At 39.1% G+C, this 17,249-nt stretch overlaps 1 protein-coding gene across 1 annotated transcript in view; it reads left to right on the top strand.

Annotated features, from left to right (window-relative positions):
- Positions 1 to 4,285: 4,285 nt before the first annotated feature.
- Positions 4,286 to 17,249, top strand: part of LOC144980208 (broad substrate specificity ATP-binding cassette transporter ABCG2-like) — a 14,430-nt gene continuing 1,466 nt past the window's right edge. Inside the window, exons 1-3 of the mRNA XM_078927787.1 lie at positions 4,286 to 4,410; positions 4,656 to 5,069; positions 16,723 to 16,969. Coding sequence (XP_078783913.1) covers positions 5,039 to 5,069; positions 16,723 to 16,969 — 278 coding nt within the window. The 5' untranslated portion in view covers positions 4,286 to 4,410; positions 4,656 to 5,038. The remainder of the gene's footprint in view (positions 4,411 to 4,655; positions 5,070 to 16,722; positions 16,970 to 17,249) is intronic.

Genomic DNA, 17,249 nt, shown 5'->3' with positions numbered 1-17,249 from the left:
GAGGTGACTTGCTCAAGGCCACACAGCTCAGCGGCGAGTGATTGAACTCGGTACTTTTCGGGTACGAAGTAGTGCCGCGCTGAGGACCGGACCGAGGACCGGTCCCACGGTCTTTTAGCTGTGAACCGTGGTCCAGTCCCAAAGAGGAAGACCGCCGGCGGTCCTCACTTCTTATCACCTTTCAACGGTCTCGCGCCATACTACTTCCCCAGCGATTCGTTGCCTCGGTCCTTTGCCTCTCTTCCACCAATCACCACCCATCCCACTTAATTAATCGCACCCACCCCCCTTTGCCATACACTAAACGACACAGACGACCATAGAGGCAGACGACCACCTCCCTCCACTCCGCAAACCGCCCTTTCGTGTGTGAGATGGGGGGAACAGGAGGCGCACGCCTTGGACGATTCCATTATACGGGGTAAATTTCAAAATTTACTACACCATAATGATCGCAATGACAATGATCTATGATGAAGGCATGACCCCTCTTCTCTAATGGGTTATTGTTTGAAATGTATGTGACTATTAAAGATGTGTGTGTGTGTGTGTGTGTGTGTGTGTGTGTGTGTGTCGAACCTAGCAAGTTGCAAGTCTGATTTTTTGTTTTCTTTTGTCCATCTCTTGTCGCCACTCCTTTCTATCGCATTGTTGTCATTTAAAATAATACAATAATATTAAAATTTCGTTTGGTGTTTTAACTAATCAAGTAATATGAGTTTCATTAGTTTCTTCCGTCCAAAAAAAAACCAGTTATAACGTCTGTATTTTTAAAAGGTCCAATAGAATATTTGGGGACCCCGATAGCTCAGTTGATAGAGCACTCTCTTTATACGCAAAGGGCCAGAGATCGATCCCGGGTGCAGTCGAGTTTTTTCTGAATCCCTGTCTACTCAGCAGTGAATGGGTAGCTGGGTTTGTTAGATCTGGCGAAAAGTCACCATCGACCCCACTTATTACTTATTACTTATTACCGCATCCACCCCCTCTTATTATAACTTCACGTCTCTCTCTTACTCTTCAATGCTCGCTGCCCTTTCATGTGTGTGTGTGTGTGTGTGGGGGGGGGGGGGTAGGAGTTGCGTGTGTGTATAAACGCCACGAACAACTCGATCAACGCCTTGGGTGATTCCATTATCTCCGTTAACGGGGATAAATTTCAAATTTTATTCACGCTAAATTATCGAAGTAACAATGAAGTACTGTGAGCAAATAAAGAAGGCATCACCCCTCTTCTCTAATTAGGTTACAATTTGAAATGAGTGTGACTACTCCGTGTGTTTTACTCCTGTAGACCACGGTTTTCATCGTGTAGCGGTCTTTAACGGTTCAAGAATGAACGATCCCATGGTCCCAAAGGTCAAAACGGTCTCTCAGGAATGTTCAATGTCGAAAAGGACCGCCGGTCCTAGGACCGGTCCTTGCGGTTTTCATTTCCCAGGGACCGTAGGACCGTGGTCCTTAAGCTTGCCAATGACAGCCCCGCACTAGTACGAAGCAAAGACCGTACCACTGAGCCACTCTACCCTCAATGGGCATGATCTATGTTACATTTCCATGTGCTCGAGGTCTTTGATCACATTGCAAAATGTGCTCAAAGAGACCCACATAGTGAAAAGTGTTCACAGTTTTTTGAAATATCTAACATCACGATTGGTCACCCTTTTTTTCACCCCCACACATTTTATTACACACAAACACACACACACACACACACACACACACACACACACCCAGAATCCCCACCCAAGCTCCTCTTTAAACACATCATATACATACACACCCATCCAGACCCCCCTCCCCCCACCCCAGTCCCTCCTCTCTCTCTCTCACACACACACACACACACACACACACTTACACACACCCAGCATTCCCTACCCCCACCCCCACCCACTCACACACACATTATATACATACACACACATCCAGACCCCCCCCCCCACCACCACAGTCCCTCCTCTCTCTCTCTCTCTCTCTCTCTCTCTCACACACACACATACACACACCCAGCATACCCTACCCCCACCCCCACTCACACACACACACATTATATATACACACCCACATACACACAACACACCCCCACCCACTCACACAACCAGCATTCTCCCAGCCCACTTTTTCACCTGACAACAATTCGAACTCTAATAGTACACATGTCATAGATTTGATAGAAATAGAGAGAAAGAGGCCCCAAACCAACACCCAACTGGAGAAAACGGATCAAGCGTCATGCATCACTAATTAGTAAAAAGACATGTTGTTGTCACATTGGCTTTTTCTTAACCAACATTACAATTCCATGGATATATTTTTTCTAGATATTTAAAAAATATTACTAACTTCAAATTTTGTCCAAGACACATGCTTTCGAGACAACATTGGTTTTTTTTCCTTCTAGATTTGAGCTTTTATATTGCGCAATATACAGCTAATGTGCGTAAAGCGCTTTACATGGAGGTAACAGTAGCGTTTAACATCAAGGGCAAGACATGCAGGTTATAAGGCGATTTTATAAGTTTATTTAAACAGAAACAGTGCAATACTCTTCAACAGTCGTAACGTCACTTCCTTCCTTATGACGCATGGTAACTTAGTAACACTGGCTCTAAACTATCGGAACAATGGCGGGCGCCCTTATGAAATATTTCTCCGACGAGCATAAAAGCGTATCAAGAGGAAAAAGAACCTATTATAAATCTGATCATATTTTGACTTTACACAATCTGATCACAAGACATATGAAAAGTTCTAGCCAGCATGAGGAATAAAAAGTACCGATTTTCTTTGTTTAGAACCTCGATGCCCGCCGTTGCTGGGCGATGTGACATCAGACCATTGAATCCAATTGTCAGTGTTATCAATAGCTCAACCAATAGATAGAACGAAGTTGACGTCACTCAAGTCTTCGTTATTGTTCTTTGGCATCCATATTTATGAGTCACTTTGGAACCAGAAGATAAATAATAAATAAATAAATTCTCTTTATTCATCCCTAAGGGGAAATTTTTCTTTAGGGTCTATTCCAAGGGAAGACTGGAATAACCCAGGCGTCAGCCGCAGTGCAGCGCCGCAAAGTGAGCTAAGGCTAGGTGACTTGCTCAAGGCCACCAGAGAGATGGGTAGTCGAACTCGGTACCTTTCGGGTACGAAGCAAAGACCATACCGCTGAGCCACGCTGTCCCATAGTTCCAAAATGTCTGTATCTAATTTTCCAGGGGACTGGTTTGCCTCTTCTTAGTGTCCAGCCTCAATAAATGCTGGTCGTCAATAAAGATCATCCATCCTCGCTCTTTCAGCATGGTAATAATAGAATTCTGCCTATAGATAGAACAAAGTTGACGTCGCTCAAGTCTTCGTTATTGTTTTTTTTTGTCATCCATGTTTATGAGAAATTCTCACAAAACTGTATTAACCGGACTATAAACGTTTAATGTTGTAACATTAAATAGATAGTATACGCTTGGCTAAGAAGCTCACAACATTGCCATCCGGAAGTATAATGGACCAACACACAAAACTCTGTCTATCCATGAACGTTTATAGATAGTATGCAGATGACGTCACTCAGGCCTTTGTTATTGTTTTTGCCATCCGCGTTTGTGAGTTGTTCTCACTAAACTGTATTAACCAGACTATAAAAGTTCATGGTTACACAGAGTTTGTGTGTTGGTCCGTTATACTTCCGGATGGCAATGTTGTGAACTCCTTGGCCAAGCGCATTCTATCTGTTGGGTTAATAAAGTTCAGTGAGAACAACTCACAAACGTGGATGGCAAAAAAACAATAACAAAGGCCTGAGTGACGTCATCTTCGTTCTATCTATAGATAGAATGCGCTTGGCCAAGGAGTTCACAACATTGCCATCCGGAAGTATAACGGACCAACACACAAACTCTGTGTAACCATGAACTTTTATAGTCTGGTTAATACAGTTTAGTGAGAACAACTCACAAACGCGGATGGCAAAAACAGTAACAAAGGCCTAAGTGACGTCATCTGCATACTATCTATAGTTGTGTGTGTTGGTCCGTTATACTTCCGGAAGAGGGGAATGTGTGACGTCACGACTTCTGTTCTCCATTGTCGCGTTAGTCTTCAGGAATGAAATCTGCGTCAGTATTGATAGGAATGGATCGGATCGGATTGGAATGGATTGGCAAAAGCCCTTTCAGTAATTTGGCTTACTCGGTCAAAAAATATCTGGCTTTGAAATCTTCCTCGAATCATTTGTCATCTGTGTGAATTACAAAAGGGACAACATTGCGACCCGTTTACAAAAAAAGAAAAAGAAAAGAAAGCCAACCAATCACTCGACAGCCATTTTGCTGCTGTCGATGCCACATTCCATTCTTTGAACTCTTGTCAATGTGTTGAAATAAATCAAAACAATTTAAATCAAATCTTGTAAAACAATAATTAATTCCCACTCTTGTTTACATTCTTCAATAAAAATAACTGAATAGAAAAGCTCCAAAAGGAACACACAATTCATCACGTCATTTTCAGTTTTGGAGCTGTGTTTGAATCTATTCATATTTTATCACTTAATATTTTTCCGGTTCATAGATTTTTATTTTTAAAAATTTTTTTTAGCTTGGTATTGACTTAACATCGCGACAGAAATAATTTCTTGTTGTTGTTTTTCTCAGACGGAAATAATATTACCCAGAATTTAGGATTATCATAAGTGAGGTAACCGAGTCTGGGTCACAGTAATCGATTGATCACCCGGATTCTATTTTTATCCATTTGTGTGAGGACTTTGACTTATTTAGGTATCGATCTTAGTTTCCATTTCGTGTGTGGTTGTTTGTTTGTGTGTGTGTGTGTGTGTGTGTGAGCTGATCTAGCGTGAAGTGCTGTAGGAGGTTTGACGGATCAATACGGTAAACGCTAAACGGGTGGACCGAGAAGATTGGTTTGCTGTTGGAAAGATAGAGGTAGCGTCAGGAGGGTCATCTGATTGACCACGGGAGTTGTGTTTGTTTTGGTCATCTCTCAGTGACCATTTAACTTTGAATTCATTACTGGAATGTCTTTCGTCACCACCATTACGAACCCTGGTAGGTTTTCAACTTTTATTACTATTGGCCGTTTTCATATTTTTTTTTGGTCTTCTAATTTTTTTTGTCATCATCATCATCATCATCATCATCATCATCATCATCATCATCATCATCATCATCATCATCATCATCATCATCATCATCATCATCATCCTCGTCGTCGCCGTCGTCATCATCATCATCATCATCATCATCATCATCATCATCATCATCATCATCATTCATTTTGGAGAGCAAAACAAACGTCACCTCGAGTATTTTCTGTCACGATTTTTCACTATTCTTTTCGTGTATCCGTTTTGTATACATTTTTTGGTGTCTGTACAGTTGCGTATACCTTTTGATAGAACGAAGATGACGTCACTCTGGTATCTGTTATTGTTTTTTACCATCCATGTCTGTGAGTAATTCTCATTAAACTGTATTAACTAGACTATAAACGTTCAAGGTTACACATAGTTTTGTGTGTTGGTCCGTTTTAACGCAATCTCGTTGTGTTATTGGGCGGGCAGGATAAAAATAACTCGTTTAATAAATACAGAGAAATGAAAGAATCGTATATTAATCCTACCTCTTCAGTTTTAAAAATATAAATAACACTTTAACTACGCCAGTATATGGAATTTCTACTAAAATGGCCTTTTTGAGCACTCAATTATAGTATAATTACGCTTCCATTTCCAGCTACCAACCCCATTTATTCGACTACTTTTAAGGGGAGGTTTGGGTCTTTTCTATTAAAAAAAAAAAAATTCCTAAATGGGCAATAGATAGTATGCGCTTGGCTAAGAAGCTCATAACATTGCCATCCGGAAGTATAACGGACCAACACACAAAACTGTGTGTAACCATGAACGTTTATAGTCAGGTTAATACAGTTCAGTGAGCATTACTCATAAACGCGGATGGCAAAAAACAATAACAATGACCTGAGTGACGTCATCTTTGAACTATCTATAAGATAAAGATTTAAAACTGTGAATCCCTTACACATAAGATACAGAGAGACGAGGCAAACGATCTCTACACTTCTTTACAAAGCAGGGTGCGCACTCAGGGAATCAAAGCATATTTGAAGAAACATGATCGCAATTTTACACAGACCGAGCACGTCTCTGAAACAAAATTTGGGTGTGTTACGTATCAAGTCTCCAAAAAAACCAACACATTTTGTTTGACAATAAATCCAGATCTTGTGCTAGGTCTGTGTTAAACTGCGATCATATTTCTTCAAATATTCGTCTCTCTGTATTTTATGTGTAAGGGATTCACAGTTTTAAATCTTTATCTTATGCCCATTTAGGAAATTAAAGACAGTAATCGTATTGCCTCCAGTAATTGGATTCAGTAGTCTGATGTCACGCCGCCCGGCAACGGCGGCCATCTTGGTTCTAAACAAAGAAAATCATCACTTTTTATTTTTCATGCTGGCTAGAACTTTCATATGCCTTGTGATCAGAATGTGTAAAAGTCAAATAATGATCAAATTTATGGGGGGGGGGGGGGTTTCCCCTCTGGATACCCTTTATGTTCGTCGGAGAAATATTTCATACGGGCGTCCGCCATTGTTCCGATAGTTTAAAGCCATTGTTACTAAGTTACCATGCGTCATTAGGAAGGAAGTGACGTTACGACTGTTGAAGAGTATTAGCAACACGATTACTACATTATCATGTAACTATTTTTCTAATCTCACTGCGTCGTCCAAGTTACGTCTAAAATCCAATATATATATATATAGTATGCGCTTGGCTAAGAAGCTCACAACATTGCCATCCGGAAGTATAACGGACCAACACACAAAACTGTGTGTATCCATGAACGTTTATAGTCAGGTTAATACAGTTCAGTGAGCATTACTCATAAACGTGGATGGCAAAAACCAATAACAAAGACCTGAGTGACGTCATCTTCGAACTATCTATAACCAGATAACTGTCGTACTCTGGAAAAACACGTATTTAAAAATTTGGCCAGAAAACTCGTCCTTCAAATATCGACCCTCATCTTGGCAAAAACTCTCAAACCCAGGACTTCGCCGTGTAGTAAATATTGTGGTAGAGACTGTAATCGTATTGCCTACAGTAATTAGTAACACGATTACCACATTATCACATAACTTCGTTCCTAATCTTACTGTGTCGTCCGAGTTACGTGTAAAAGTCAATAATACTACCGGCCTCTGTAAAAACATACCTGTGGGGCTATGTGGTATAGTGGTATGCCATTCGCTTTTGGGTCGGAAGGTCCTGGGTTCGAACATTGCACGGCGCATTCAATTCAATTCAATTCAAATATTTATTTATTGTCGGTATTTAAAAAATGTTTCATAGATAATGTAGTCAGGCGAATAGAAGCCTTTGACCGACATAAGTTTTAACACATAGTGCATAAAAATACATAGTAATACATTTTCCCTTAAAAACATTCTCTTCCACGTTTATGACTATAGATAGAACGAAGTTGACGTCACCGTGGCCTTCGTAAAGTTATGGCCTGATACCGTAGCCATCGTTATATTATAGCCTGATACTGAAATCCAAAAGGACTGGCAGTTTGACGTCATCATTTGGGTTTACGTGCATACGCGCAAACGCGCATAGTTGAGTCCTTGGAATTAACCACTCAATGTTCTCAAAGCGCTCTACAAAGGGTCCCTGACCAACAGCAACACGTAACGAAACATGCCGCATGTTAGGCGATATTACAATTTTTTTTCGGACAGAGACAACGCTGTTAACGAGCAGGTTCTCATTTTACACATGAGTACGGTGAGAGAATGCGAGTAAAGAGCCTTTTTCCAAGGATTCAACTATACACCAGCAAGCGAGGCTCGAACACTGGACCTTCCGATCCTAAAGCGAGTATTATACTACAAGACCACATAGCCGCACGGAGGAGTCGTTTAACCATATTTTGTAATGTGTGTGTGTGTGTGTGTGTGTGTGTGTGTGTGTCTGTCTGTCTTGAAATTCATGTGAATTGGATTCAATAGTCTGATGTCACGTCGCCCAGCAACGACGAGCAGCGTGGTTCTAAACAAAGAAAATCGGTACTTTTTATTCTTTATGCTGGCTAGAACTTTTCATATGTCATGTGATAAGAATGTATAAAAGTCAAAACATGATCATATTTATAACGTTATTCTTCTCTGGATACACTTTTATACTCGTCGGAGAAATATTTCATAAGGGCGTCCGCCATTGTTCCGATAGTTTAGAACCAGTTACTAAGTTATCATGCGTCATTACGAGGGAAGTGACGTTACGACTGTTGAAGCGTATTGTAGTCTGGATCCTCAAAGAAGGAACGAAGTTGACGTCACTTTACTCTCTGTTACTATTTTTAGACAGCCATTTAGGTGATTGCTTTTCACTAAATTATACCAACCAGACTATCAACGTTCAAGGTTACACACAGCTTTGTGTGTTGATATGTTTAATTTGGTTGGCGAATGTTGTGAGTATTTTACTAAACACATAGCTTTAATAGAAGGAACAAAGTTGACGTCACTCGGCTCTTTTACAAGATATTTTTAGACAGTCTGCTAGTGATAAGTTCTCAGTAAATTATTAAATCAATCAGGCTATAGATGCTGTGCGCTTGCCTAAGAAACTCACAACATTGCCATCCGGAAATATAATAGACCAACACACAAACAATATGTAACCTAAAACGTTTATAGCCTTATTAATACAGTTTAGTGAAAATTACTCATAAACGTGGATGGCAAAAAATACAATAACAAAGACCTGAGTGACGTCAACTTCGTCCTATCTATAGTCATAAACGTGGATGGCAAAAAAAAAAACAAAAAAAAAAAACAAACAAACAACAAAACAATAAAAAGACCTGAGTGGCGTCAATTTCGTTCTATCTATCCTTTAAAAGGCAGAATATATTTTGATAATAGAAAAAAAAATGATATAGGTGAGGTAATTGGAGAGATAATATAATGATAATACGATTCTTCCAATGATGATATGTGTGACACAGCAGGTTTTCAAAGTCTCCCTCACCCCCTATTGTAAAATGAAACGTATATCACAAGTGGTTTCGGGACAGGAGAAGCAAGAATTTCTAATATCTTGACACGGTTCGTCGACACTGAAAGCGGCAGGGCGATAAAAAAAAACAAACAAACAAAAAAAAAAACAAAAAAAAAAAAAAAAACAAAACAAAACAAAAAAACAAAAAAACAAAACAAAAACAACATAAAAATAAAAAAAAGATGAATTCTTACCAATAGGTTTTGATATGGATCTAATCCATTATTTATTCTATCCAATGGCTGTAACATAAAACTATACGGTAACGCCCTTTGCCCCGGATCTCCGACGGAATGGCTTTGATAATGAATAAATGGTTTATATTGATTTCAAGCTGCTGGAAGCTGAAGCTGTGGACTGTAAAAAGTAGTGTAATAAACGAAAAAATGAATATCGAATGAACGAAGTTGACGTCAAACAGGCCTTTGTTATTGTTTTTTTTTTTTTTTTGCCATCCACGTTTATAAGTAATTCTCACTAAACTATAAATAGAACGAAGATGACGTCACTCAAGCCTTTGTTGTTTTATTTTGCCATCCGCGTTTGTGAGTGATTCTCACTAAACTGTATTAACCAGACTATAAAAGTTCATCGTTACACAGAGTTTGTGTGTTGGCCCGTTATACTTCCGGATGGCAATGTTGTGAACTTCTTAGCCAAGTGCATACTATCTACATTATCCAAACTATAAATGCTCGAGGTTACATAAAGTTTTGTGTGTTGGTCCGAAATATTTCCGGGTGGCAATGTTGTGAGTTTCTTAGCCAAGCGCACACTATTTATATTTAAAAATCTGCTTGTTAATTAACCAGTAGATTTTTGACAAATCAAAACATGAAATTTGTGACATACCCTCACACGTGCTCGGACAAACATAGTTGGTTGTTTATAAACAGTAACGTGAATCGACCCCTCTCTGATCATTGTTATTGTTTTTTATACCGCCAATTGGGTTATCACATGATTTTCTTGATCAGATAAAAAACGTTTAGGGTTACACATAGTTTTCTGTGTTGCTTCGATTGATCAAGCGGTAGAATAGTGGGTAATGTACTTAGACTCATACCATCAATAGTAAATCCTGTGCAGTTTGCTCTGTTAACCAATCATTGCCATTGTTTACAAATGACGACTGTCCGAGAGGCGTGGTTATCAATGGGTCTATTGATCTCACTCGAAGTTCATAACCAGACTTCAAACCTATAGATGGAACGAAGTTGACGTCACTCAAGTCTTTTTAATGTTTTTAGACAGCAATTTAAATGATCTCATTACATTGTATAAATCACACTGTGAATATTTAAGGTTATACACAATTTTGTGTGTTGGTACGTTATATCCGGCTGGCGGATGTGTGAATATTTTAGATACATGCATAGCATCAGTATTCTGTTTCACAATGGGCATGATCAATATTAACTTTCCATGTGCTCGAGGTCATTGGTCACATTGCAAAATGTGCTCAAAGTGACCCACTTAGTGAAAATTGTTCACAGCTTTTTAAATATCTAACATCACGATTGGTCATTTGATTCATCTTGACACATGGGTATGTTTATAACATTTGTAAACAAAGCAGCTTGTTTACATTTGTTAAGAAATATCCAATCGTTGGACAGCAACAAATCATGTGATTGATGACCTGCTTTTACGAAAACATGAATATAGATCGCCCCCATTCATGATCACACATTTCCATCTGTTTCTCTCAAATCGTGTTGTGGATTGTCACCATTTTCTACACACACACAGTCTTAGATTTTACTAGGCCAAATGAATCATAAAAATGAATAATGTATCTTTTATGGTTGTCACGCAATCGCGATTCCTTTGATGTTTTACGGTGTTTTAATTTTTATCACCCATAACATTAGAATTTTACAAAAACACACGCCATGAGGACTATTTTCAAGAAGGGGCTTTGTATACCCTTTTCCCCTTAAATAGAACAGTGATTGCGATGCGAAACTGTCTTCGTTCTGTGTCACAATGCATTTACTTATCTGTTGTTTTTTTTTTTGGTTGCTTTTAAGGGTTTGACGGCACTTGCAACACATTTAGGTCATATCAGCGTCAGTAAAAAGGATGAAAATCAGATAGTAAAAACATTCTAGATATACAATTAAAAGGACTTCAGGAAAAAGTAAGAGAGAGAGAGAGAGAGAGAGAGAGAGAGAGAGAGAGAGAGAGAGAGAGAGAGAGAGAGAGAGAGAGAGAGAGAGAGAGAGAGAGAGAGAGAGAGAGAGAGAGACTTATCTGTTGTGAAAATGGCAGTAGACCGAATAGTCTTTAACATGCTAAATGCCGTACTATGGTACTATGCTGGTATTTTGAAAAACTGGGCCAGAAAGCTTTCTCGCCCCTTCAAATATCGATCGATTTAAATGACCCTCATCTTGCCACTTGAGATGTCTCAGGTTTGAGAGTTTTTTTTTCCAAGATGAGGGTCATTTAAATTGATCGATATTTGAAGGAAGAGTATTTTGGCAAAATGTTAAAATATGTGTTTTTCCAGAGTACGGCAGTTCACTCCCTCCTTACCAGCCATTTTTACAATTTTCCCCCAAACTTCACACCCAACTAACACAAAAATAGATTTTGTATCACCCAAACACAATAGCAGTAAGTTCTTGCAATATATAATTTCTTTAGCAGAATATGCTCTACAACACTCATTTAATTTTTTATGATGTACAAAAGAAATTTGAATAAGAAAAATGTTGGTTGTATCGTAACCAGGGCATTCACACACTGTGTGGTAGCCTTGATCGTAACGAATATGACAATTTTCCTATAGTTGGTAAGGAGAGGGTTAACTGGTTACGGTGATGAGATGAGTTTGGACAGACGTAAACCGTAGCCATTGTTAACATATAATAATATATCCTGATGCTTGAACACCAGCCATCGTTAACATAAGTTAACGATGGTCACGCGTGAACACAGCTCTGATATTCTGATCTTGGACAAGGACAAACAGAGAACTCTGAAGAATATGTTTTAACTCTACTGCAATCAATCAAAAATAGACTCGCACGGGTTCGAGATGGGAGAGATTCGATATTGCAGCATGACAATGGGCGACCACACACTGATCGTCAAAGCCATTAATTTGGTTCCAAACTTTCGACCCTACAACACCCAGCATATCGATTGGATCTTGTCCCATCTGACTATTTAGGGTTCCCCCAGCTCAAGAAGCACCTGAAAGGAAACCGTTACAACAGTGATTTGGAGGTAGTGGTAGATGTTCGTCGATGGTGCCGAGCAAAACCATCGGGATTCTTCGTTGACGGAAATGTGCCAACTAGTTCAGTGTTGGCAGCAGCCTCTTATGGTTCTCACACTACTATGGTATGACGATCGACCCAATCAGCAAAGTCCGGTCCGCACTCGTGCACCGTCGCAAACCCGCCCGGTAGCATCGTCACAAAACACCATTCGACTAGATGCTCTGCCGTCTCAGGTTCTTGCCCACATCGGGTACATGTTGGACAGGTGGAAAGTCCCCACTGATGAAGCGCACTAGTGTTGGCAGCTCTGTGTTGCCATGATGGTGATTATGTGGAAAAATAAATAGTACGATTCGTAGCTGACATTTTAAGATTTCTTTTCATGCATTATATTTGCATGTTCTCTGTTGAAAACAAAACCAAAAAAAAAAAAAAAGTTATAACAAAACGGTACTTATATATTCAGACCGCCCTTGTATGTTCACGATTGACTGGACCTCTATTTAATAGCGTCACAATTGCATTCTATAACCCTCACGGCCCTACGAAAAAAAAAAAAAAAGAAAAAAGAAAAAAAAAGATTTAAACATTTTGGCCAGAAAATTGGTTAATCAAATATCAATCAATTAAAATGACCCTCGTCTTGTAAAATAAATAAATAAGTAAATAAGTAAATAAATAAATAAATAAGATAAAAAAACAAAACAAAACAAAACGTTTTAAACCTGGGACTTTGATTTAAACCTGAGAGTTTTTGACAAGCCGAGGGCCATTTTAATAGATCGATATTTAAATTTGATGAACAAGTCAGTTTTCTGGCCATTTTTTTTTCTTCCAAAGTTGTTTTTCTCAAAGCACAGATGTCCAAGCTACATCCAACAAAATCATCTCTATAATATTACTCAATACTAATGCTCGATACCCATGATTGCACAAGATCTAGTATGTGTACCATGACGTACTCGAGTCGGCCATGATGTGTACCAACTACCGCTGACACCCGCGATTAAAAGTAATTTATGAACCTGACACAGTTAGGGTCTCCCTACGATTTCCAGGTGGTGTTGATGCTGGGGCAGTTCCGCTCGACGACTCCTGCCTGGTGATGTCAATGATGGGCAGGCACTGTGTAACCCCGTGCTATGATCCTCCATCGTCTTTGGTCTCATTGTTTTCCCATCACCCATGCGTGGTGTTAGATGACCCGTTAACATCCTGAATTAAGCGATAAAAACGTTGAGACTGTGTCCTAAAACCTATTTTTACTACTACTTCGATCAATACTATTACTGTTACTAATTCGATTAGTACTACTAATACAACTATAACTATAACAACTCATTTACTACTACTACTACTACTACTACTACTACTACTACTACTACTACTACTACTACTACTACTACTACTACTATTACTACTACTACTACTACTACTACTACTACTACTACTACTACTACTACTACTACTACTACTACTATTACTACTACTACTACTACTACTACTACTACTACTACCACCACCACCACCACCACACTACTACTACTACTACTACTACTACTACTACTACTACTACTACTACTACGACTACTACTACTACTACTACTCTACTACTACTACTACTATACTACTACTACTACTACTATTACTACTATATACTACTACTACTACTACTACTACTACTACTACTACTACTACTACTACTACTACTATACTACTACTACTATACTACTACTACTACTACTACTACTACTACTACTACTACTACTACTACTACTACTATACTACTACTACTACTACTACTACTAACTACTACTAACTACTACTACTACTACTACTACTACTACTACTACTACTACTACTACTACTACTACTACTACTACTACTACTACTACTACTACTACTACTACACTACTACTACTACTACTACTACTACTACTACTACTACTACTACTACTACTACTACTACTACTACTACTACACTACTACTACTACACTACTACTACACCACTATATACATACTACTCAACTACTACACTACTACTACTCTACTACTATACTACTACTACTACGTCATGTCACGTCCTACATGTTAAGTGTTTCTGTTGGCCAGGGACCCTTTGTAAAGCACTTTGAGCACGTTTAATGGATACTGCACTGTATAAAATCTCAAGTTTTTTTTAAATGGCGAAATCTGGAGAAAAAAACCCCCCAGGTTAGAATGAAATCGATGAAGGAAATATTATCTTTAAGTAAAAATTAGGAACATTAGAAAAGATTTACGAGTAAAATATCTTTTCATATCGATATGATTAAAAGTTAATATCTTAATATCGATTTATCGTTACATGGACGATGGATTAAGGCCGTAAAATATCGTTCCATATCGATGTAAAGTGAACAAAATTAATGTCTTAATATCGATTCAAGGATTATACGGACCGTGGATTAAGGCAATAAAAAGTTTTTTTCATATCGATATGATTTTAAAATAATGTCTTAATGTCGATTCAAATATCGTCGACCGTGAATTAAGGCTTTCAAAATAACTTTTCATATCGAGATGATGTAAAATTAATATGTTGTAGTGAAAAGTGTTCACATTTTTTAAAATATCTAACATCATGATTGGTCATTTGATTCAGCTTGACACATGGGTATGTTTATAACTTTCATAAACAAAGCAGCGTGTTTACATTTGTTAAGAAATATCCAATCGTTGGGCAGCAACAAATCATGTGATTGATGACCCGGTTGGACGAAAACATGAATGTAGATCGCTCCCATTTAAATCGATCAATATTTGAAGGACGGGTTTTCTGGCCAAATTTGTTAAAATATGAGTTTTTCCAGGGTACGACAGTAAACTGGTGAACCAACAGCCCCCGACCTGTTCCCCACCCCAACTCTTTGACAAAACCCATTGGACTGTGTCCAGTGTCCAGTAGTAGGTGTGTGTATGTTAGTTGTTTTTATTTGTTTACAGACTGACCGGCGTGTCTGACCGCAGCCATCGTTAACCCAATATAGCCTGATACTAAAACTCTCTAAGACTTATATAGTTTGACGTCATTTTTAAGGTTTGTGCAGTGTCTATTGAGTTGTCGAAAGTAGAGCTCATGGAAACAAGAGAATCCATTGGTTGTACTGTTGAATACAACTCACGATTTGTTTTCTTTTGTGGCCAAAGACTTGTATTTTAACATTTTTTTTTGGGTCAGTGTCAGTTAACAATGGCTACGGTCTGAGCGTAGCCATCGTAAAGTTATAGCCTGACACTGACCCAAAAATGGCGTCAAACTGGCAAACCTAGAGGGTTCTAGTGTCAGGCTATAAGTTTACGATGGCTACGGTCTGAGTCAGTGCCAGGTTTCAATAGGGTTTCTATTCTATTTGTAATTAAGGAATGTATTTGACCTGAGGACTGTGTACAGTAAGTGTTTATCACCATAGTTTATTCATTTTTCTTTTGAAATGATTCTTGTATGGCCTATAATTTGTGACGCATGATTCCTTGTAGGTATTGTGGGACAGTGTAATCTTGTGGTATGACACTTGCTTGACACAGCAACATGGCAAGCGCCGTAAAACCCTTAAAAAAACAAAACAAAAAACAAAACAAAACAACAACACAGCACCACGTAACATATAGAACGAGACATGCCACCTTTTATTAGACGATATTATATTTTTTTGCGGATAGAGACAACGCTGTTAACGGCCAGGTACCTACTCATTTTACAACTGAGTACGGTGAGAGAATGTGTTAAAAACCTAGAGCATTTATATATCGCAATATCCACTAAACGTGCTCAAAGCGCTTTTCAAGGGGTTCCTGATCAACAGCAACACCTAACATATATAGAACGAGACATGACCAGTTAGGCGATATCTTTTTTTCCGATAGACAACGCTGTTAACGGCCAGGTACTCATTTTACACCTGAGTACGCTGAGAGAATGTGAGTAAAGAGCTTTTGCCAAGGACCCAACTATGCGCCAAGCGAGGCTCGAACCGTGGCCTTCACAAAGTTATGGCCTGACACTGACCAAAAAATGACGTCAAAATGCCAGTCTTTTGCCACAAAAGAAAACAAATCGTGAGTTGTATTCAATAGTTCAACCAATGAAAAAACTTGTTTCCATGAGCTCTACTAACGACAACTCACTAGGCGGTGCAAAAACCAAAAAAATGACGTCAAAATGCCAGTCTTTTTGGGTTCCAGTGTCAGGCTAGGAACTTAACGATGGCTACGCTCGAACCCAGGACCTTCCGGTCCAAAAGCGAGTGTTATACCACATAACCACATCGCTGCACATTATGCTGCAACACAATCAATTAATTATTTATCTTGCATTTTCATTTCAGCCTCAAACATGGCGAAGGTTGACCACAAAGACGATTCGAACGGCGTCACAAACCCAGGTTTTGAAAACCACGAGATGAAGCAGACAAATAGAGGAAAATCCGGTTCCGTTACAGTCAATCTCCAGAGACGGAAGTCCGAATGGGGCGGGGCCACCCTCTCTGCGCATGACATCAGCTACACAGTCAAGATTTCCGGGAAATGCTGTGGAGGCCAATCGACAGACAAGCATATACTGAAAAACGTTACGTAAGTCGCAATCATTTGATGTAAAATAAAATAATTGTGATTAATTAGAAAGGGCATTGTCATGGATTTGACAGTAGGGAACGAGATTAGCGGAAGAGTAGCGTCCCTTGATTGGACGTCATCGGCGGAGAAGTCATTAGAGAGAGAACGTCATTTTTGCTGTGCACATGCGTCTCTCGTCCTCGCTTCCGATGAAAGCGGCATGAGACACTTCACCGAAAGCGAGGACGAGAGAGACGCATGCGCAAAACCAATCTGACGTTCTCTCTGTAAGGTGACG

The sequence above is a fragment of the Berghia stephanieae genome, chromosome 9 (genome assembly GCF_034508935.2).
Source record: "Berghia stephanieae isolate SIO BIC M18660-M18661 chromosome 9, UCSD_Bste_1.3, whole genome shotgun sequence".
NCBI lineage: Eukaryota > Metazoa > Mollusca > Gastropoda > Nudibranchia > Aeolidiidae > Berghia > Berghia stephanieae.
Note: the sequence above shows the minus strand (reverse complement) of the source record. Positions and strands in the feature narration are given on the sequence as shown.